Raw genomic sequence first — 25331 nt, forward strand, 5'->3', positions numbered from 1 at the left:
AAGAAATAAATTGAGTCTTATAGAGAAAAGCTAAAAATGCGAGTAAGTATATAAATATTATTGGTAAAAGTTTTTTGTGATATTTCTCTGTATATATGTATAAGTTTTTTTTTAAGAGAAGTTTTAACATAACATTATTTTACTTCAAGAACAAAGGAATACCTGGGCTCTAAAGATGGGGAAAACTTGTTGGTTTGCAGTGCGGTAAAGTTGTTCTCAGAGAGTTTGTTTCACGGAATCTTTTAGTATTTGTAAGCAATGCCATTGCACAGGTATACACGTGTACTAAAGAAGCTTACTCATTTTTTTATTTTTTTTTTTTTTTTCAAGAAAAATAAACAACAAAGTATTTAACTACTATACATGTTTATCTTAAAAAGTCTTATAATCACATAAGAGAAGTTTTGAAAAATTTATTTCATCTGCACATTTTTAATTAAACTTTTGTTTAGTGTTGTATTTTGAATAATATAATTAAAAATTAAAAATAATTTTTAAAAAATTGAATAAGGGCAAAATAAATCAAATCGAATAGAATTTAATTTAATTTAATCAAATAAAATAAAATCAAATTCACTTGAATCAAATAAAATTAAATGTAATCAAATTAAATTAAAATAAATGTAATAAAATTGAATTAAATTAAATATTAAAATAAATATTCGATATATATATGGAATAAAAATAATTACTAATATATTTTATTATTATCTATATATTATTATTTCATTATTTTACTATATATTAAATAATTCTAAAATATTCAGGAATAATACTCTTAAAATTGAATCTTTTCGAAAGTATTCGAAATTATTTAAATTCAGATTTTCATAGGAATATTTCATTTCTAATCATAGGGAAGTTTTTTTTTACCAAATAAATTGGTATCCCTGCTGATGAAAAGAAAACAAATGAATCGGTGTGATTTCCTTCTCTCCCTTCTCTCCAATTCTGCTTGTAATCTCTTTGTTCATCTTCATTGTTTCATTAACAGCTAAACGATTCCGGGCATAATTGTCAACGAGTATAAATAATAAACGATTAATAATAATATTTTTTGAGTGAAAAAAGAAACGATAATTCGTGATTAATAAAAAGTTTTGTGCATAAATTATTATTATTATCAATATGGACGATCCTCTGCTTTCGGTTTCAGAGGATTTCCTATTAAGGAATATAATTGGATCATTATATGTAAATGAATCATCACCTGCTTCACCACAGGTTTTGGAATTTTTGGAAGCACGTGAAAAAACAAGTCATTTAGGTGCAAAGAAAAATGAAAAACAATCATTGGAAGAATTCTCTCAAGGTAAGAAAATTCATTATGTTTTTTCATATTAACATAACCTTAAATACTTGAGAAAACCAGAAAACAAACCAGGAGATCGTATATACTTTTGTAACTGAATATTATGATAATAAAATGAATTAAGACTAAATATTAGTTTACTTTCACTAAATGACTTCGTATTATCAAGGTTTAAAGCCCATTATTTACAAATAAAGATATCAAAATGTTTTATTAAAGAAGCACGAATTTGCCAGAGAAATAAATGAAGAAATCAAAATTTTTTAATTTTTGAAACAATTAATTACTGTTAATTTTAAATATATAATAAATTATAAATATGTACCTAATTTGTAAATATTCATCAATATTAATTATTAATTAAACATTTTATTTTTGTAATTATTAAGGGCATTTGAACCATTATGACGTCATAGGTTCTGCAAAGCATGTGTTTTAAGGCTGTGACGTCATCATGGTTCAAATGCCCTTAAAGTATTAATTAAATTAAGTAATAAATGTTAATTTATTTTTATTTATTTATTTATTTATTTATTTTATATATTTATTATTTTGTAATAAAAATAATTATTATTATTAATTATTAATATTATTAAGTTAATAATTAATAACTGTAAAAATTGTGTTTAGTAATTATAGTTTTCATTACATTGAAAACAATTTATGTAAAATTAATAAAATTTCAGAGGTATTTATTGATTCCTATTATAATGTCTTTGAAAGACTATTGTAGTCTTCTGTATTAAAATTGTTTATAGTTTCTGATAACTGAGTTGTACGTTGAGAAAATGCGTGTTTTATTTCTGCTTCGACTTGAATGGATTTCTAAAGTTTAATAATAATAATTGCAACTCAGTATTTTTTTATTATCTCTAACTTTAAATACTTGTGTATAATAATATAATATATTATACAATTTACATATTTTTATTTCTTATTATGTAATTTTCATATATTTATAGCGAAAAAATTATATTTAATCCGTTTTGAAATACCAAAATAATTAATATTTATGATACTAATAATTATTTATTGATAGTAAATAATAATTACACAGAGAAAAGCGAGTGTTGTTTTTGATGCGGGTAAATTTTGGTAGGGTAATTTTAGTGAGGATAAATTTTCTATAATAGAAAATTTACCTTATTTTCGGTGTTAAAATAACACTTCCGAGCTAAAGTTTGATGCAGACACTTTTAACACCGAATTCAGTGTTAAAATAACACTCACTTTTTTCTGTGTACTGCATTAGATTTTTTTTCATTTTTTTATCATCCACTTAATTGGTAAATAATTGTATTGAAAATAAATATTAAATTTATAGTACTAATAATTTTAAATTATTTCTATTTTAGTATTTTTAACACTAATAATAATTATATTGTTAGTGCCAATAGTCATATATTAATAATAGATAATGATTGATAGCACTAATGAATTTATTGATAAAAGAAAATTATATTATAGTACTAATAATTAAATCGATGGTACTACTATTGTTAATAAAAAATTATATTCATAAAATTATTAATAAAAAATAATATATGAATAGTACTAAATATATTGACACTGCTAATTAATAAATTGATAATAAATAATTATCCTTTTAATAGGTACCAACAATATAAAATTCAATTTTTGTTGCAATTAATATTTTCCTGAAGTTTTAAACGTTCAAATGGACAAAATTCTTTTCTGCTTAGTTATCTACTTTTAAAATTACCATCTAAAAAAGAAAAATAATTATATCGTTAAACTAGAAATTATCATCTTTTATTTGAACGTTCAAAACTTTAGGAACATATTGATACTATTGAGGCATTATTCTAAAAATTAAAAATTTTCTCCAAATCTAAAGTTATGTAATAAAAAATATTATGTCCTAATTAGGAAAGCAGGCGCTGAATAGAAATGACAATAAAAAAGCTCTGTCTCTGTTCAACAAGGCACTGGTCTCAGCACCTGGTTCTTCAAAACATATCGCATCATTTTACAAAGAACGTTCAATAGCACTGCAAAAATTGAAAGCATATTCGGAATCATTGCAAGACATTGAGAGGGCTCTAAAATTGACAGAATCTCAAGAAGAAAAAAATGATTTGGAAAAAAGAAAAACAATAATTCACGCATTGAATTTAAAAGATACTCTAAACAGATTGTCCGTCACTCCCAAAGATGTTGATGAACAACAAGAAGAAATAACATACGGTGAGAGTAAAGAATTAGTTGGAGTCTCTAGTGCACTCGCTTTAGAGTACAATGCAAAATTTGGACGACATTATGTTGCAACACAAAACATTAACGTTGGCGATGTTCTAATGATACAAAAACCATATGTACACGTACTATTCCCAGAGTTTCTTTTGGGATATGCTCAAATTGAAAATTCATGTTGTGACAATTGTCTTACTTCAATTTTAAATCCAATTCCCTGTGAAGATTGCGTAGCCGTTATTTATTGTTCGGAGGAATGTAAATTAATTGATTTTAAAAAAATGCACAAAATTGAATGTCAAGTTACTCGAAGATTTCCATCGATGTCACGAGATTTAGCTCTGAGATCACTTATCAAAGCGACCAATAAGGGAAATAATTTAGATGAGATTTACAGCAAAATGAGGAGAATAGGAAAGTGTAAAGGTAATGAAAAAAGGAACATTTGGAATTTATTTATTTAATAATAATTTAATTTATTTTATAATACGTGTCGCAATATTATTGTAGTAAAATTTTTATTTGAAAAAAATTAGAATTTAATTAATTTTATAATTTTAATTTCATAATTTCCGAAAGTTTAAGGACATTGATTTAATAAAGCATTTAGTAAAAAGTTTTGAATTTTAATTCACTACTAGAGTGTAGAATCTATTTTCCTAAAATATTCTAATACTGTTGTTCGATAAATTAAAAACTAATTTTACAATAATTTTGTTTAGACAGAACAAGTGGTTTCAATGACGGCAAATTAGATGGCATGAAACCTGAAGCTTTACTCAGTTTATCAAGCTACACGGATAACTTGAAGGATACACACTTGGTGAATGCTGCTATTGTTGCCGATACTTTAAGAAAAGACACTGACTTCTTAAAAGGACGAGCGACTTATGATAATACAGTTAAAATAGCATATCTGTTTCTGCAATTAAGCTACATTTGCCAAATGAATAATTACGGAGTAAGAGGAATAAACAAATTTATATTAATTTACCAATAAATTTATCAATTCATCCAATAAGCAAAAAATAATTAAATTTTTTTTCAGATACGAAAACATAGTTTCACAAATAGAATTGCATTGGCAATGTACCCAGTATTTAATTATTTAAATAATTCATGCGCCAATAATGCATTGTGGTACGATAATAAGAATAAAAAAATATTGCGAGCTTGCAAAAACATTAAAAAAGGAGAACAGGTATAATTAAAATAATTAAAATTGCAATATTTTTCCCCCTTTTTTGTCATTGTACAAAAAGGAAAATAACTGTTGTTCTTTATTATAATTTCTTTTTATTATTATAAAATAAAAAATCATTTATTATAATATTTAATTATAATTATATTATAATTATAATAAATAAAAAATAATATTTAATTATAATTATAAATGATTTTAAAAAAAATTTTCAACACAGTAAACATTTTATTTTTTCGATTTTTCATTTTATTATACCTATAGAAGTTTTTGAAAATATTGGAAATAAATAAAAATTAAAATAGAAAAGTAGAAGGGAATAAAATAAAAAAAATGAAATACAATGAAACCTGTCGAAATGCAATTCAATTTTTTAAATTTTATTACAGTAAACAATCTTTAAAAAATTCTTTTATTAATTAATTTTGTAATATTTTTACAATACTCTGAAACTAAATGAAAATAATTTTTGTTTGAAATTTTGGAATGTAAAAAATTTTTTAAAATACTGTTGCATTCCGACAGATTAGACTGTAAGAATAAAATAAAAACAACAAAAAATAAAGTAGAATTAAATAGAATAAACTAAAAATTTTCTTTTATTTGTATAGGTTTGTGTAGCTTATTTGACAAATGAAGTGATAGTACGCACAGCCGCTGAGAGAAAACAGTTTTTCAATGAATACAAATTTTTCAATTGTGAATGCGAGGCATGCATAATGAATTATAATTTCAAGTGTGAATTGAAAGGACGTTTAAAAATTTCACCACAATTAAAAAGGAAATTAAGTAACAAGCCAAATGATACAAAAAGTCTTTGGGAACTATTAAAATTAGTTGTGAACGAATATCCTGGACCGTGTTTGGAAGGAAAACGAATAGAATTCGCACTTGTTAATGCTCATTTAGGAGCCAGTAATGAGGTATTTATTTATTATTAATACTTTGATATATTTAATATTTTAATATATTTTTAATATATATTTAATATATAAAAAATATTTAATAGGTTATTTTACTAATATATTCCAATATTTTTTTCAGGAGGTTCCTAACACTTTAAGAATGTTGAAACTTTTGTAAAAAAAGAAGATTCTACAAATCACTGCTAAGAATTGAGGAATTTATTTTTATTACCTTTTTTTAATACCATAAATATTACTAAATGTGGATAATAATTTTAATACATTATAATACATTGTAATAATCTAACTATTAGATATTATTTAAACTATTGCTCTTGATAAATAATCACTATTTAATAATGTAAAAATGTTACATTTGTTTTCTGTCGAGTTTAAACATTAACAATCTATGAAGAAAAAAAAATCATACATAACAATTACTTTCAAGAAACAAGAAAGTTAATTTATATTATTTAATCCAAAAAAGATAGTGTACTTGAAGTGATGTTTAAACGTCAAAAAAAAATTCGTTCAACGAGAAACAATGAAGCTTCAAAAGCATTTACGATTATATTTTGTTTTTACGTTCAGCTCTTCAAACATGAGTACTTTATTGTGTTTTAGTCTTTAAAACATTAACTTAAGCACATCAAAAAATATGTATAAAAATTCAACAAATTTGTTTAATAAATAAAAAAAAATGTAATTTATTGTTTACTCTTTAATCCTCTGGATAAATTAAAAAATTTAGTTAAAAAATAAAAATTATAAATTATTTTTATATATCAAAGCATTTAACTATTGTTTATCTTAAAAAGTCTCATAATCATTAGCAATGTTTGAAAAATTGATTTCATCTGAATATTTATAATTAATTTTTTTTTAGTAATATTTAATCTTAAATATAGTTAAAAAAATTAAATTAATTTTTGAAAATTATATAAAGTTCAAAAAAATGTACGTAATTAAGTCAAATGAAAACAAATCAAATTTTAATTAAATTAGATTGATTTAAAACGAATTAAATTGAATAAAATCAAATTAATTTGATTTTATTTAAATTGAATTAAATTGAATCAAATTAATTAAATTTAAATTAAATAAACTAAAATTAAATTAAAATAAATGTAATAAAATTGAATTTAATTAAATACTAAAATAAATATTCGATATCTATATGGAATAAAAATAATTACTATTTAACTATATTTTATTATTATCTATATATTAATATTTCATTATTTAATTATATTAAATAATTATAAAATATTCAATAACAATACTCTTAAAATTGAATCATTTCGAAATTTAAATTCAGATTTTCATAGAAATATTTCATTTCTAACCATAGGGAAGTTTCGTTTGTTTTCACCAAAGAAATTGGTATTCCTGCTGATGAAAAGAAAACTAATGAATCGGTGATTCCCGTCTATGCCATTCTGCTTGTATTGTAACCTCTTTGTTCATGTTCATTGTTTCATTATCAGCCAAACGATTCTGGGCATATTTGTCAACGTGTATAAATAATAACCGATTAATAATAATATTTTTTGAGTGAAAAAAGAAACGATAATTCGTGATTAATAAAAAGTTTTGTGCATAAATTATTATTATTATCAATATGGACAATCTTCTGCTTTCGTTTTCGGAAGATTTCCTATTGAAGGATATAATTCGATCATTATTTGTAATTGAATCATCACCTGCTTCACCACAGGTATTGGTACTTTTGGAAGCATGTGAAAAAATGAGTAATTTAGGTGCAAAGAAAAATGAAAAACAAGCATTGGAAGAATTTGCTCAAGGTAAGGAAATTTATATTTGTTTTTTCATTATTAACGTAACCTCAAATACTTGAGAAAACCAGAAAATTCCAGAAAACAAACCTCGAGACCGAATAATATACTTTTATAACTGAATATTATGATAATAAAATAAATTGAGACTAAATATTAGTTTACTTTCACTAAATGACATCGCATTATCAAGGTTTAAAGCCCATTTATTTACAAATAAAGATATCAAAATGTTTTATTGAAGAAGCACAAATTTGTCAAGGAAATAAATAAAGAAATCAAAATTTTTTTATTTTCCAAACAATTAATTACTGTTAATTTTAAATATATATATATAATGAATTATAAATATGTAAATTATAAATATTAATCAATATTAATAATTAATTAAACATTTTATTTTTGTAATTATTAAAGTATTAATTAAATTAAGTAATAATAAATGTTAATTTATTTGTTTTTTTATTTGATTTGTTTTTTTTTATTTATTATATTGCAATAAAAATAATTAAGAAGAAACCGTTTTAACAAATAGCAAATATTAATTAATATTCAATTAAATTAAGTTTATTTATTCCATAAACGGGTCCATAAATTCTCATATAATAACAATTCAATTATAATGTAATAATTAATTTATATTCAATTAATATTAATTAAAACTAAATTAATAAAAAATTTACAAATAATAAAAGAGAATAGTTTCTAATGACAAAAATAATTTTAGGCTATAAAATTGTTAAGTCTATAATTAGTTTTATTTATTAATTATTAATACTATTGAGTTAATAATTAATAACAGTAAAAATTGTGTTTAGTAATTATAGTTTTTATTACATTGAAAACAATTTATGTAAAAGTAATAAAATTTCAGAGGTATTTATTCATTCTTATTATAATGTCTTTGAAAGCCTATTGTAGTCTTCTGTATTAAAATTGTTTATAGTTTCTGATAAGAACAACTGAGCTGTACGTTGAGAAAATGCGTGTTTCATTTCTGCTTGTAACGCACGTGTAAAACTTTTGTATTTGTAAACCCTTGAACTACTTATTTTTATGTCAATTTGGTAATTTTAGGAAAACAGCCGAAACTCTGTATTTAAGTAACCTAATTTATATTAAATAAGATAAGGTTTAGAATCAAGGGATTGAGTAACAATTGATGGGTTAAATACCAAGCTCACCCACCATCTAACAGCATTGTACCTAACACTATACCTACGAATAGACTGACTTTTGTTACGACAAAAGTCTGATCTTTAATCAATAAAAAAAAACATAAGTTATTTAAGTTGTTTATTTATTTCACTTCGTGACATAAAAATTTGGCGATCCTGCCAGGATTCTCAATTGAACAATACGTTGTTCTATCCTGGGAATAAAAGAACAAATCAGGAGAATACGTAATCAGGCTGAATTAAGTAGGTTTGACAGTAACTCCTCGAGAATAAACTCGAAAAGGCGTGACATCATCAACTGCCAGGAACATAAGTTGGAACATCCTTGCTGTTACCCGGACTTCTACGGATCATCCAGGAACATCATCCAACTCAAAGGTCTTGCTCATCATTAGCAGTCATACATCTCAAGGATCATCTTTTCAACGTTTACAAAAATCACGTAAATAATATTTTAACATTAAAACGTTAGATTTTTCTATGAATGTATTTATATTACAATAATTATTCTACGGATTTATTATTTGTAAAATTTTGCTATTGATTATTTATTATCGTGACGCGACATTTACACTCGTCATTTAATAAAAAATATAACATTTTATAAAATATATAAACTTTTTCATACACTTATACACTTATACACTTATAAAAATGAGTGAATCAAATACAGGAGAGATAAAAAACACTCTTCAAGCTATTGTAGACAGAATGGAAAGAATAGAGTTAGCAGTTAATCAAAGAAAAGAAGAAATCTCTTCTTTAGCCGCAAATTTTAATTTACTCCGATCTGACGAAGAATCCAATACGACTGAACATGACACAAAACAAACAAAAGATGACACTTTACACAGTACAAACAAAACGGAAGAAATTCATCTCGATTTAATCCCAGCAAGAGACGCAGTAAAATTAATAAAGAAATTCAACGGACAAGACGACATAGGTGTAGAATCATTTATTACATTAATAAAAAAAATTAAAAAACAATGTAGTAATCCAGGAATATTGTTAAATTGGATTATATCCGAAAGAATAGAAGGAGAAGCAGAAAAAGCAATTAGATTTCTAAATATCGAAACTTACGAAGAATTATTCGAAGTTTTAAGAACTAATTTCGGGGCAACAGGTTCCTTAGAAACACATAGAACAAAATTAGCTCAAGTTATCCAAGGATCTGGAGAATCTACCCAAAATTACAACATAAGATTCAATCAAAAGAGAAACGAACTTTTGTATGCTGTACAAGCAAAATACCCAACTAATTTGGAGAGAAAAATATCCATAAACAACGAGGAGCAAACCATTTTAGAAAAATACATTTTAAATTTACGGGAAGACATTTCTGATAAGGTATTATCAAAAAATCCTAAAGATATCAGAGAAGCTCAACAATTAGCTATTCAATCTGAAGTTTGGTTAATAGAAAGAAATAAGATAAGAAACAAACCAATTGCAAGATCACAACCTGCGACAACTACAAACTTTAAAAAAAATTTGATTCCTGTTCCAAAACCAGAATTCCGATCAAAATATCAATCATTTGATAAAAAGGTTCCAAACCATAACATCCCACTACAACAAAGACTTTTAATGCAATGTAGCTTTTGTAAAAAATTAGGACACAACGAAAACCAATGTTATGCTAAACAAAAAAATTTTCCTTCGGGAACTTCCACAAACCGACCACCTCAAAGAGTGAACCACCTGTCTTTAGAAACACCAGAGACGGAGACAGAATCAGACATAGACGAACTAAACACGATAGAGGAAACCGAGTATCAACCATCTCAGGACAACTCGTTTCAATACGAGGAAACCTATCAGGAACAGTACGACCAGCCAGATTATTAGTAGATAGTGGAGCATCAGTTAATTTAATTAAAGAACAATTGATTGATGAAAACTGTAAAAAAGAAAGTAGTATAAAAACATTTAAAATGGGTAAGGACACTCACACAACCACGGAAATAGTAAATTTAACATTTCAAGAAAAAACACATGTATTTCTAATTGTTCCAAACGATTTTCCAATGCCAGAAGATGGAATAATTGGGTTACCGTTTTTACGAAATTACAATTTTAATCTTTGTAACAATAGTCTCACTCTAGATAAGATAACACACACTTTAGAAACTGACACGATTATTTTACCAGAAAATTCTATTCAACTAATTACTATAGAAATACATAAGAAACATGGGGATATAATTATAGAAGATTGCCCCTATGTACCTGATGGAATTTTTCGCATTCGCAATTCTGAAATAAAAGTACCTTTATGTAACCCAACAAACGAACCAATGCAAATTCGTAAAGAAGAAATCAAATACAAACACATAAAGACACTACCAGATAGAAGAGAAGTTATTCATGCATTAACAATAGAAGAGTTTAATAAACGACTTAAGTTATTAAAGGAGAATGTTAGGCTTGATCACATAGAAATGGAAAACAAAGAAGGAATAGAGAAAATAATCACAATGTATCACGACATTTTTGGACTTCCAGGAGATCCTTTACCTTGTACCAACCTTGCTTCACATCGAATAATATTAAAGGACAATATACCTGTAAATGAACGACAATATCGCGCACCAGAAGTACATCGCAATGAAGCAAATACTCAGGTAAATGATATGATAATGAAAAACATAATCTCTCATTCTAACACGCCGTACAATTCACCTTTGTGGATAGTACCAAAAAAGAAAGACGCATCAGGTATAACGAAATGGCGTGTGGTGATAGATTTCAGAAAACTTAATGACAAAACTGATTTAGATGCATATCCTTTACCGATAATCGAAGATATTATCGACCATTTGGGAAAAGCAAAGTATTTTTCAGCACTTGATTTGAGTTCTGGATTTCACCAAATCCCAATGGAAGAAGAGTCAAAAAAATATACAGGTTTTTCTACATCTGATGGACATTTTCATTTTAACAGAATGCCATTTGGACTTAAAAATGCACCCGCAACATTTCAACGAATGATTGATACAGCATTGAGAGGGCTCATCGGAAAAATTTGTTTTGCCTATCTCGACGATATCGTTGTATTCGGAAGAACATTACAAGAACACAATAAAAATTTAACTACATTGTTCGACAGATTAAGAGCAACTGGGTTGAAACTTCAACCAGACAAATGTGAATTCTTAAGGCCAGAATTAGAATATCTAGGACATCTAATTACATCAGAAGGAGTCAAACCAAACCCAAATAAAATAGAAGCAGTTCAAAACTTTAAACAACCAATGAATGAAAAACAAGTTAAATCATTTCTCGGTCTCTCAGGATACTACAGGAAGTTTATCATGAACTACTCAACAGTAGCTAAACCCTTAATAGAATTAACAAAGAAAGATCAACCATTCAATTGGACAAATCAATGTGAAGAAAGTTTCAATGCATTAAAGAAACTCTTATGTTCATCACCAGTATTACGATATCCAGATTATGAGAAAGAATTCACCTTAACCACAGACGCAAGTAATACAGGTATTGGTGCAGTGCTTTCTCAAGACGGACATCCCGTTTGTTATATTTCTAGAACATTAAATAAAGCGGAAACGAATTACAGCACTACAGAAAAAGAATTATTAGCAATTGTTTGGGGAGTAAAAAGATTACGGCAATATCTACTAGGAAAAAAATTCATTATTCAAACAGACCACCAAGCATTAAAATGGCTATTTAATGTTAAAGATCCATCATCAAGACTATTACGTTGGCGACTTAAATTAGAGGAATACGAATATGTCATCGAATATAAAAAAGGTAAAGAGAATCAAGCAGCAGACGCACTATCTAGATTACATCTGACAACACAAGAAATAGATCAAATATTAGATCAAGAATTCACAGGTGATCCAGATAAACTTGAAAATTTGAAGAAACTTTTAAACACAACCACTGACGATGCATTGTTGATAAATGATTACGAAATCTGGAAACAGACTACTCCAAATGACATTATCACAATCAAACCAAATGCGAATGGAAAACTTTGGACAGAAATTTACAAAGATATTCCACTAATTGAACCAAAAAGGAATTTTATCTGTTTAGAACAATACCATTTGTCAAATTGGATAAATAAATTACAATTATGTATCACACAACAATTAAATAAAGGATTTAAAACATTAAGATTTCACATATGCGATCCTCTATTCTCAACTTTAGAACAACAAGAAATAAAAACAATAATTAATTTTCTTCGACAAAGAATGAACATCACAGAAGAAGAGTTAAAAACAAATGTTTGTATTAGTATGACAAGAGAATTAACAATAGAAGAAAGGGATGCAATTATTCAAGAAGCACATGGAAATATTTCCACAGGACATTTTGGAGAACATAAAACAATAATAAAGGCAAGAGAAAAAGGGATATGGAAAGGAATGGAAGAAGATATTATTAAAGCAGTAAAAAGATGTAAAACTTGTCAAGAACAAAAATTGACCAGAATCAGAAGAAGAGAACCAGCAATAATCCCAGACACACCCTTAGAGCCAAACGACAAAATAGCTATGGATATATTTGGACCGTTACCAGTTACACAAGAAGGTAACGAATATATCTTATCAATTCAAGATGTTTTAACAAAATATTTGTTATTAATTCCTTTGAAAACTACAACAAGCGAATCTATTCTTTGCTATACAAACCGACAACATAGACACTCGTTATCAAGAAATTGAGAAAATATACACCGCTACATACAACATATGTTTAAGATGCACAGAACACTTCGAATTAAAATTACTTAAAGCTAGATTGGAAAGATTAAACGATCAAATAATACTGTTTAATGAAATAATAGGAAAAGTCAATAGAAACAAACGCGGTCTCTTTAATTTCGTCGGAACTGTATCAAAAACATTATTTGGATCATTAGACGAAAATGATCTATCATATGTCAATTCAGAATTAGATAAATTATACGACAACAATGCAAAACTCGCGAGCGCTATAAAAAACCAAACTAAAGTTATAAAAAGCATTCTAGAATCATCCTACAATCCCGAGATCTTATTAAGACATAGTAAAGAAAATATAGAGAAATTTAATCGTTTAACAGAAGGAGTAAATAATAACACAAAAAATATAATATTCTCTAATCAAATTACTATAGTAGCGATGCTTATTGACGAATTAAGTCAAGATGTTGGTTTGTTGATAAATTCTATTAATGATGGAAAGCACGGTATAGTGCATCCACAAATTTTAACACCATCATTACTAATAGAAGCATTAATAGAATTTGAAAATAAATATAACACCAAATTCAGTATACCATTAAATAAAAATATGTTTCAACATATTATAGATATGTCTGAAATAAGTATTGTTATTCATAGTCAAACCTTAATCTACTCGATTAAAGTTCCTATATTAGAGTCCGATGATTATTATATCCAACATTTAATCCCTATTCCTCAAAAGATTGGAGATCACTTTATTATTCCAGTTCCTAGAGAACAATATATCCTAATAAATTCCATTAAAACCTTTTATGTTCCTATATCCGAAAACGAAATAGAAAAATGTAAAAAAGCTGATAAAAGTTTTATTTGTTCGAGAAATCATCCTACATATATTTTATCGGACGTACAAACATGCGAAACACAAATCATTAAATCAAAAACAAAATCTATTGATATTAAAACTTGTGAAATGAGTGTGTTGAAAATTGATAAATATGTTTTTATTCAATTAAAGGACAAACAAGGATATATCTTTATACCACAATCTCCGATGAATTTACAAATTTTATGTAATTCTCAGAATAGTGAAAAATCAATTAGCTCCCCAACATTAATTACAACCCAAGAAAATTGCATCTTAAGCCTCGATGATTCAATAATAAAATTAAAGAAAAGTAATATAATAGTAAAATATAAAAAATATTTCAAAAATATAACTATTCCCTATTCTGAGAACGAGTTAAATATGTTAAAAGACCGAATAATACCGTTACAAAACCAAGTAGATTCAAATCAAATAACTAGTTTAGGAAAAACATTAAATGAAATAGAAAATACAATCAATAATATAAATTTGGAAAGAAGGACTAAATCTTGGAAGGAAACGGTTAATGAAACACTCAGTTATTTAGGATATATTTTTATAATATGTACCACTGTATTTATGTTATGTAAATGTGGATTTTTTAAAATTGTAAAAGATAATATCCCAAAAATTTGTATCCATTTGTTTTGTACAAAAAACGAAATTAAAAACGATATATCACCTCAATTAGTAACATATACACCCAGTACGTCCGAAGAAAGTAAATTAGATGACAAACCTATAAGATTCAGGAAATTATCAAAATAAACGTTTTCCAGGTGTAAAACATATCTAGCAAAGAGGGTGTAACGCACGTGTAAAACTTTTGTATTTGTAAACCCTTGAACTACTTATTTTTATGTCAATTTGGTAATTTTAGGAAAACAGCCGAAACTCTGTATTTAAGTAACCTAATTTATATTAAATAAGATAAGGTTTAGAATCAAGGGATTGAGTAACAATTGATGGGTTAAATACCAAGCTCACCCACCATCTAACAGCATTGTACCTAACACTATACCTACGAATAGACTGACTTTTGTTACGACAAAAGTCTGATCTTTAATCAATAAAAAAAAACATAAGTTATTTAAGTTGTTTATTTATTTCACTTCGTGACATGCTTTGACTTGAATGGATTCCTAAAGTTTAATAATAATAATAATAATTGCAACTCAGTAATTTTTTGTTATCTCTAACTTTAAATACTTATGTATAATTATATTATAATATAATTTATATTTTTATTTATTATGTAATTTTCATATGTTTATAGAGAAAAAAAAATTGTATTTAATCCGTTTTGAAATACAAAAATAATTAATATTTTTAATAAAATAAATATTAATTTTATAGTACTAATAATTTTAAATTATTTCAATTTTAATATTTTTTCAACAAAAATAATTATATTGTTAGTGCAAATGGTTTTATTGATAATAGATAGCGATTCATAGCACTATAATCAATTTATGGATAATAAAAAATTATATGAATAGTACTAACAATTATATTGTTAATAAATAATTATATTGATAAAAAATTATTTTAATAATAGTACTAATAATTAAATTGATGGTACTAATATTGTTAGTAATATTGTTAATAAAAAATTATATTAATAGAATTATTAATAATATGAATAGTACTAATTATATTGACAGTACTAATTAATATATTGATAATAAATAATTACCATATTTTAATAGGTAGGGGAATGTAGTCAAGGTTGGCCTACTGTCTAGGTAGGCCACTCGCGTTTTTTTGTCAAGTTCACTAGCGCCACCTACGCGCATTTTTGTCGAAGCTTGTCTTAGTGAAACCTAACTTTTTGTTCAATTACATTTTCAGAAAATCGAAAATTGTGTTTTCTGTGACGTCGGTACAAAAAAAGCTCAAAAAAAGTTTTGTGCATAATGTGAAAAACCATTAATAAAAGATAAAAAACAAATTGAATCGTCAAGGCAAGTATGCAGAAAATTTGTGGGACTCATGGTTGAAAGGAAAACAAAGTAAAAAATCGAATCCCGAAACGTATTTCTTTATGGTTACAACAATTCGGTAATGTTACTTACTGCCAAGGTCGGCCACTATGTGTTTAAAATGCGCAAAGTTGAGAACGAGCTACTTCATTTGCAAAAACTGCAATTCTGTATAACTCATAATATAATTGATCATCTTATTAATATTTTTATTTAATTTTATTAATATTTTAGTGCAAAACTTTTTTTTATTTAAATTTATTTTTTTATATTGTTTATTGTTATTATTTTGTTATTTCATTAAGTTACAAACTGTAAACAATAAAGAATCAATTTTCCGTAACTCCAAACATGTTATTTTATTTTTTAACGATTAATGCCCTTTGAATTTTAAACATGGCCGACCTTGACTGTAATGGCCAACCTGGACTACAAATTTTTTTTTTTTTAAATCTTTATAACTTTTTCATTTTTAAACCTGTCAATTTACTTTGTACAGAAAAAATGTTCCTATTAAACAGGACTTTCCAACCATATACTTTAATTGTCCAAATTCATTTTTAAAAAAAAGTTATAAACAAAAGTCAAAAAGGTGGCCGACCTAGACTATGTTCCCCTACAAACAATACATAAAATTCAATTTTTGTTGTCAATACATAAAATTCAATTTTTGTTGTAATTAATATTTTCCTAAAGTTTTAAACGTTCAAATGGACAAAATTCTTTTCTGCTTAGTTACCTACTTTTAAAAATTACCATCCAAAAAAGAAAAATAATTATATCGTTAAACTAAAAAATATCATCTTTTATTTGAACGTTCAAAACTTTAGGAACATATTGATACTATTGAGGCATTATTCTAAAAATTAAAAAATTTTTCCAAATCTAAAATTATGTAATAAAAAAAATTATGTCCTAATTAGGAATACAGGCGCTGAATAGAAATGACAATAAAGAAGCTCTGTCTCTGTTCAACAAGGCACTGGTCTCAGCACCTGGATCTTCAAAACATATCGCATCATTTTACAGAGAACGTTCAATAGCACTGCAAAAATTGAAAGCATATTCGGAATCATTGCAAGACATTGAGCGGGCTCTAAAATTAACAGAATCTCAAGAAGAAAAAAATTATTTAGAAAAAAGAAAAACAATAATTCACGCATTGAATTTAAACGATACTCTAAACAGATTGTCCGTCACTCCCAAAGATGTTGATGAACAACAAGAAGAAATAATATACGGTGAGAGTAAAGAATTAGTTGGAGTCTCTAGTGCACTCGCTTTAGAGTACAATGCAAAATTTGGACGACATTATGTTGCAACACAAAACATTAACGTTGGCGATGTTCTAATGATACAAAAACCATTTGTACGCGTACTATTACCAGAGAGTTGTAAAGTACTGAATGGAGGAATTGAAAATTCAATTTGTGACAATTGTCTTCTTTCAATTTTAAATCCAATTCCCTGTGAATATTGCAGAGCCGTCATTTATTGTTCGGAGGAATGTAAATTAATAGGTTTCAAAAAAATGCACAAAATTGAATGTCAAGTTACTCGAAGATATCCAACGAATTCACGAAGTTTGGCTCTGAGATCACTTATTGAAGCGACTAATAGGGGAAAATATCTCGAGGAGATTTACAGCAAAATGGAAAAAATAGAAAAGTGTAAAGGTAATAAAAATTATTCGAATGATAATTTATTTATTGTTTACTTTTTTTGTATTCTAATTACGTATTGCCTTATCATTATTACAAGGCCTTTTATTGATTAAATTAACTAAAGTCGACAGGAGAACACAAATAATAATTTAAGTCTAAAACATAAAAAATTCAAAAATTTTTTAGGTGACAGAACAAGTGGTTTCAATGATGGCAAATTAGATGGCACGAAACCAGAAGCATTACTCAGTTTATTAACTCATACGGATAAGCGAAAGGATATTATGCACTGGGTGAATGCTGCTGTTGTTGCCGACACTTTAAGGAAAGACACTGATTTCTTGAAAGGACGAGCCACTTATGAAAATACAATTAAAATTGGATATCTGTTTCTAAAATTGAGCTACGTTTGCCAAATGAATCTCTACGGAGTAAGATAAATATTCAAATAAAAATTTGCTAATTAATAATTATAAAAATTTAGAGATATTTGAGTTGCAAATTTAAAGATTTGAGCGAAAATTTGTAAACAATTTATAAATTTATAACTGAAAAAACCAATTCTTAACCAAAATTGATTAAAATTTGTTTTCAGATACAAGGAAGTAATACCGACAGAAGAATTGCATTAGCAATGTACCCAGTATTTAATTATTTAAATAATTCATGCGCCAACAATGCATTGTGGTACGATAAGAAGGATAAAAAAATATTGCGAGCTTGCAAAAACATTCAAAAAGGAGAACAGGTAAATAATTAAAATAATTAAAATTTCATCATTTCTTTCACTTTTTTGTTATAGAGAAAAAAAAATTATTTCTGATGTTATTAAAAATATGTAATATTATATTTTATGACCCTAAAGTTTCGAACGTTCAATTGAACGATTGTTTACCTATTTTCTTTAACTTTTCTTAAAAAATATTTTTTTAATTCAGAAAAAATTAAAGAAATATTCTAATTCTATGATTTTTTATTTTATTATATTAGTTTTCGAAAATATTCAAATAGAAAAAAATTGTGCTCACTTAAAAGTTTAAAACATTAGAAAAATATAAAACAGAAAAAAAATAGAATAAATAAAAAAGTAGAACAGTAGAACAGAAAAATAATAAAAAGAAAAAATTAAAATAGAATTAAATAAAAACAAAAACTTGAAATAGATTAAAATAAAAATAAAAAACTGAAATAGAATAAAATAAAAATAAAAAACTGAAATAAAATAAAATAAAAAGGAAAAACAGTAAAATAAAATGGAATAAAATAGAATAAAAGTAAAAAAAATGTCAAATAAAAATTTTCTTTTTTTCTATAGGTCTGTGTGGCTTATATGACGCATGCAGTGGTGGAAAAAACAGCCGCCGAGAGAAAAAAATTCTTCAATGAAATGAAATTTTTCAATTGTGAATGCGAGGCATGCATAAGGAATTACAATTTCAAGTGTGAATTGAAAAGACGTTTAAAAATTCCACAAAAATTGAAAAAGAAATTAATCAACAAGCCAAACGACACAAAAAGTCTATGGGAACTATTAAAATTAGTTGTGAACGAATATCCTGGACCGTGTTTGGAAGGAAAACGAATAGAATTCGCACTTGTTAATGCTCATTTAGGATCCAGCAATGAGGTATTTATTTTATTTTAATACTTTAATATGTATTTAATTCTCTAAGATATTATTTTTAACAATTCAATTTTTTTATTTATTTATTCTATTTTGATTAAACTTGAATTACTAAAATCGATTATTTTTTATTTCATATTTAAATAAATTATAAGTAACAACAAAAATAAATATAAATAATAATATGAAATAATTATAAATATAATAATATAAAATAATAATAACAATGAATAAAATATTAGTATAAAATTATAAAATAAAAAATTCATTCAATTACAATATTGTTTTAATAAAATATTCCAATCTTTTTTTCAGGAGGTTCCTAACATTTTAAGACTGTTGAAACTTTTGTAAGAAAAAAAGAATTCTACAAAGCACAGCTAAGAATCTAACTATTAGATATTATTTAAACTATTGCTCTTGATAAATAATCACTATTTAATAGTGTAAAAATGTTACAGTCGTTTTCTGTCGAGTTTAAACATTAACATTCTTTGAAGCAGAAAAAAATCAAACATAAAAATTACACTTAAGAAACAAGAAAGTTAATTTATATAATTTAATCCAAAAAGATAGTGTACTTAAAGTGATGTTTAAACGTCAAAAAAAAAATTCGTTCAACGAGAAACAATGAAGCTTTAAAAGCATTTATGATTATATTTTGTTTTTACGATCAGCTCTTCAAACATAAGTACTTTATTGTGTTTTATGATTTTAAAACATTAACTTAAGCACATAAAAAAATATGTATAAAAATTCAACAAATTTGTTTAATAAATAAAAAAAAATGTAATTTATTGTTCACTCTTTAATCCTCTGGATAAATTAAAAAATTTAGTTAAAAAATAAAAATTATAAATTATTTTTTTTATAAAATTTATTAAAAAATAAGCATTTTTTTTTTTACTCTCTAAATTTAAATTAGTAAAAATGTTTACTAATTTTAATTAGTAACTGACTTTTTCTTGTGAATTATTATTTTAGTATTATCTGTCCTCGAATTTATCCTGATAAATTCATTTGATATTTAGTCGGTATATCAAAAATTATTTGCTCCTTGGTGTTAAAAAAATTTCTCTTTTAGCGTTAATATTAAAAAATATAAATTAATAAATTTTAAATTTCAGAATTTAATTCTCATTCTGAAAAATTCGCTGTTCAATGTCAGCAATAAGGAAACATTTAAAACAGAAAACAGATTTTGGGTTGTGTTAAAAAAGTTCGGTTCTAAACTTTTATATATAGTAAAAGAGGAAATTAGAAAATAAAGTAAGAAAATAAAGAGAGAAAAGTGTGCGAGCCTATAAAAAAAAAAATTCACATTTGGCTTTAATGTTTCCAGCCTCTGATAATAACAGTTTCGGGTCATGAATCGCTTTTTCCATTTCAATGTATCACATCAAACTGTGGGCTGTATATATAGGTTCTACATGTCACGCGTGTTTTCGCTGGTTAATTCAGTTTTGAACGGTGTGTTGTGTCCCAACGGTAAACTCGAAACGCCGCCCACGTATCTATACGTCGTTGACCCGAATGACGATGCGCGAATTCGTATATGTTGCTGTTTTGTTTGCTATTCAGTTTATCCAAAAAAAAAAAGAAAAAAAAACTTCTTTTCCACGTTCTATTTTCTACAGCGAAACTATTATACATTTTTAATAGGCTTTGCACCATCTCAAAGAGAACATATTAGAGAGAAAATTTCGTTTTATCGTCGACGAAAAATAGGAAAACGAAAACTGAATACCACCTTTTGGATAGTAAAATCTAAATTTTGGATTGCTGGATTCGGATGGACTTTAAGGCATACAAAGAAAGTCATTTCACTCGATTCAGCGTCGGAAAGAAGTCGAAAAAGTAGTCTATTTTATATTCAGGGTTGAATATTTTCTCTCATGAGTTTTAACTATATTAGAAATCTACAGGGTTGTCAAAAAAATTTAATTCTGTTTTTCCCTGATTTTCAGAAAAAATTTTGCCTTTTTCTCTGACCCTAAAGAATATATTGCGATTCACTCTAAATATGATTAGATACTCAAAAAAATGTTCTATATTTACAAATTTTTTAATTGTAAAATTATTCAGAAACACCAATAAATTCATTTTTAAATAAATATTTAATAATTATTATTTTCAAAATTTCTAATTCTAATAATTAAAGGTGACCGTGTGAAAAAATAATTATTTAATATTAAAATAAAAGAATATTGTTACTGTAACTTCTTCTAAATTATTTTCATCATTTCAATTCAATTATTATTTTCTACAATTTTTAACTAAAATTCTTCTTTAAGCAATTATTTTTAATAATTTTTGATAAATTTCTTTTGAGAATGTTTCAATTCATTTGTTTACAATTCAATTTTACGAAATTTTTATTATTCGGAAATTCTTCAATTAAATATACATTAGAAAATAAAAACTTTAAATAATTTTAAAAAATTTCGATTTAGCTTTTTCAAAAAAAATTCGTCCCATAGAATTTTTAATTTAAAAACTAAAATTAAACTTTTCAAAGATTTAAATTTGAAACATTTACAAAATTCAATTGTTTCTAAAAATTTAATTATTTCTAAAACTTGAAATTATTGGTAATTTCTAAAAGATTCAATTATTATCTAAAACTTTAACTGAAATTAATTTTCAAATTAATTTTTATTAGAAAATTCTAAAAGAATTCAATTATTTTAATACAAACATAGATAATTTATTGTATAATTGAATGTTTCTTAAAATTGAATTCTTATACATAATTATGTCAACAAATTTTTAAATAATTAAATTCTTTCGACGAATTTTAATAACATTTTTAAGAATAATTATATTTTTCGAGAAATTCTATTAAAAATAATTGAAATTCTGCGATGAGTGTTATTATTTATGAAAATAATTAAATTATTCCGAAGAATTTTATGCAATAATTTACTAATAATAATAATTTTTAAAAATAATTTAATTTCTTCCAAGAATTTCATTAAAAATTTTAAATATAAATGAATTCTAACGAAGAATTATATTATATTATATATTAGAAACTAATTGAATTCCTGTGAAGAATTTTATTAATTATTAAAAATAATTGAATTTCTGCAAATAATTTTAATAAATTTGGAAAATAATTGAATTCCTGTGCAAGCATTTAATACCAAATTTTAAAACATTTGATTTTTTTGAAAAAATTTATGCACACTCTGCTTTAAATAATTGAATTTCTGTGAAATTTTTTTTTTTGAAAAATAATTGAATGTTTGTGTAGATTATTATCAAAATTTTTGTTTTTAATAATTGAATTCTTTTGGGAAATTTTATTAAAATACTAGAATATTAAAAACAATTGAATTAGGAAAAATTTTTGGAAATAATTGAAATTTTGACATAATTTTTATTTAAATTTTTGAAAATAGTTGAATTGCTATATTCATTTATAAAGATAATTGGAATGTTGACGACATTTTCCACATTTTCTTTTACATTTTTTTAAAAATAATTGAATTTCTGCGAAAGATTTTAATAAATTTTGAAAACAATTGAATTCCTGTGAAGAATTTAATGCCAAATTTTAACACATTTGATTGTTAATTAACACAATTAAATTTCTGTGAAATTTTTATTATTTTTTAAAAATAATTGAATGTTTATGTAGAATATTATCAAAATTTTTGTTTTTAATAATTGAATTCTTTTGAGAAATTTTATTAAAATACTAGAATATTAAAAACAATTGAATTAGGAAAAATTTTTGGAAATAATTGAAATTTTGACATAATTTTTATTTAAATTTTTGAAAATACTTGAATTTTATTACTTTAAAAAATAATTGAATTCTTGTGATGAATATGTATTATTATTTATTATGAAAATAATTGAATTTTGATATATTCATTTATAAAGATAATTGAAGTGTTGACATTTTTTTTTTAGATTTTTTGAAAATAATTGAATTTCTGCGAAGAATTTTATTAATTTTGAAAATAATTCAATTCTAGTGATGAATATTGTTATTTATGAAAATAATTGAATTTTACAATGAATTTTATAAAAATTCCTGAATATAATTCAGAATTTTCTTATAAATTATAAACGCATTTAATTTTCTCCAGTACTTTTAATAAAAAATTCCTGACTTTTCCCTGATTTCCCTGACTAATTCTACTTTCTCTGCTTTTTCCCTGAATTTCCTAATTTTCCTGACCTGTGACAACCCTGAATCATAAGGAAAATTATTGAAAAAATAAATATTGAAACTAATATTTAATAGAATTGAAAAAGTCCCTAATTCATGAACCAATCGAACTGCTGAATTATTTTATGCAAATTTAAAATATCTAAAAAATTTGAAAGCCATTGAGGCTTCTTCCTTTCTCTCTTATAGAAGAAAATTTCAAAGCATCTCCTTAATATACTATCCACAGAGTGAGATTGACAATACCCATTTGATTTCTATCGATTTTGACTTTATCCATAGCAATTCGATAAGGATACGAAACGAATGGCTTCTTTGCGACTTAAAAAGAACTGATCCCAGATCGTATAATCTGACATTCGCATGCATTCATCGTGTATGCATGTTCAAATAACGTGGTTTTCTTGCGGGTCTAGACATATATATGTTGGCTAAAAAGAGAAGAAAAAAAAATGGAAGTTGGAAATTTATTATCCAGGATACCTAGGAAAGAAGGAGATCTCATTTGAGAATGGGGCACATTTTACTTTTATGATTTTCCGCCTTGATCTCAAATTAGGTTTTCTGCGCGGCTATTCAAAAGAGGATCAGAATGCACCACAAAAACACAAAAGCCTTCATCGTCTTTCTAACTAATAGACCTCAAAAAGTCTTGGTCTCTTTCTAGTACATCAAAAGACTTCATATATATAGACTTTATATAGATCTGAGTCTTGAAACTTTTTACAGAACTTTTCCTATTCTATGATAGGAAAACTCTGCTTTCCCAAGTTCCCCAATCAATTTTTGAATTTTGTAGGTACTATTATGATTACAATAAATTTTTTTTACAATTCCTATTATAGAGAATTATTTTCTCTAAGTTCCCTAATCAATTTTTGAATTTTGCATTTTACGATTACAATTTTCCTGATTCTTCACTGATTTCTAAATTCAATTAATCAAAACTTGAATAATTTTGCTAAATAAATATTTAAATACTTCTTATTTCTTTTTTCACAGGAAATAAAATTTAAAAAATTTCAACTTCTGAAATTTAATCATTTCTAAGCATTAAAACTATAACCCTTCGAAAAATTCAATTATTTTTCACAATTTTTAACTAAACTTCATCTCTAAATTAATTATCTATATTAATTTTTAATAATTTTCCGAAAGTTCGTCGAGAATTCAATATTATTTAAATAGAAAAATTCAATTTTTTATAATAATGGAAACCGTTCATTTTTCTTTTTAAAGATATTAAGGTTATTTTCAAAAAATTCCATAAAGAAATTCGTAAAATTAACTTTTTAAAAATATTTCTAAATAATTTTTGAATTTTATTAAAATTTTTTGAAAATAATTGAATTCTTCCTAGAATTTTATTACAATTTTTTAAAATAATTGAATTCTTTAAAGGAATTTTATCAAAATTTTACTGAAAATAATTGAATACGAAGAAATTTATTATTTATTATTAAAATAATTGAATTTTTATAAAACATTTTATCAAAATTTTTGAGAATTCTTAAGAAAGATTTTTTTTACAATTTTTGAATATAATTGAATCGTTTCGAGAAAATTTATTAAAATTGTAATTGAAAATAATTGAATTCCAATTGTTTGGAAGAGTTTATTAAAATTTTAGAAAATAATTGAATATCTTCGAAGAAAAATTTAATTTCTCCCAGGAATTTAGTTAAAATTGTA

The 25331-nt window shown here is 24.9% G+C and overlaps 2 protein-coding genes across 4 annotated transcripts in view; one reads left to right on the forward strand and one right to left on the reverse strand.

Annotated features, from left to right (window-relative positions):
* Window positions 1-25331, reverse strand: part of LOC122504141 (tetraspanin-5) — a 180318-nt gene that overhangs the window by 87555 nt on the left and 67432 nt on the right. The window lies entirely within an intron of this gene.
* Window positions 929-19989, forward strand: LOC122504140 (SET and MYND domain-containing protein 4-like). 3 transcript variants are annotated; one of them, XM_043615070.1, is made up of 6 exons: window positions 929-1312; window positions 3203-3952; window positions 4249-4487; window positions 4575-4727; window positions 5339-5650; window positions 5772-6326. In XM_043615070.1, exons 1-6 carry the CDS (start codon window positions 1129-1131, stop codon window positions 5808-5810), a joined length of 1677 nt encoding a protein of 558 aa, XP_043471005.1. In that variant the 5' UTR covers window positions 929-1128; the 3' UTR covers window positions 5811-6326. The 3 variants fall into 3 exon arrangements, with proteins under 3 accessions (XP_043471005.1, XP_043471004.1, XP_043471003.1); XM_043615069.1 differs by lacking the exons at window positions 3203-3952; window positions 4249-4487; window positions 4575-4727; window positions 5339-5650; window positions 5772-6326 and adding exons at window positions 17092-17844; window positions 18019-18263; window positions 18428-18580; window positions 19148-19459; window positions 19772-19989 and having other exon boundaries at window positions 942-1312; XM_043615068.1 differs by lacking the exons at window positions 929-1312; window positions 3203-3952; window positions 4249-4487; ... (1 more) ...; window positions 5339-5650; window positions 5772-6326 and adding exons at window positions 7066-7437; window positions 17092-17844; window positions 18019-18263; ... (1 more) ...; window positions 19148-19459; window positions 19772-19989.

The sequence above is a fragment of the Leptopilina heterotoma genome, unplaced genomic scaffold, assembly GCF_015476425.1.
Source record: "Leptopilina heterotoma isolate Lh14 unplaced genomic scaffold, ASM1547642v1 Lhet_281, whole genome shotgun sequence".
NCBI lineage: Eukaryota > Metazoa > Arthropoda > Insecta > Hymenoptera > Figitidae > Leptopilina > Leptopilina heterotoma.

What these genes read in the sequence shown, in the direction of transcription:
- LOC122504140 (XM_043615069.1), top strand. Translation starts at nt 1,129, where the DNA reads ATGGACGATCCTCTGCTTTCGGTTTCAGAGGATTTCCTATTAAGGAAT. An exon ending in ATTGGAAGAATTCTCTCAAG is followed by an intron (nt 1,313 to 17,091) that starts GTAAGAAAATTC and finishes TGTCCTAATTAG; the next exon opens with GAATACAGGCGCTGAATAGA. An exon ending in ACATTCAAAAAGGAGAACAG is followed by an intron (nt 18,581 to 19,147) that starts GTAAATAATTAA and finishes TTTTTTCTATAG; the next exon opens with GTCTGTGTGGCTTATATGAC.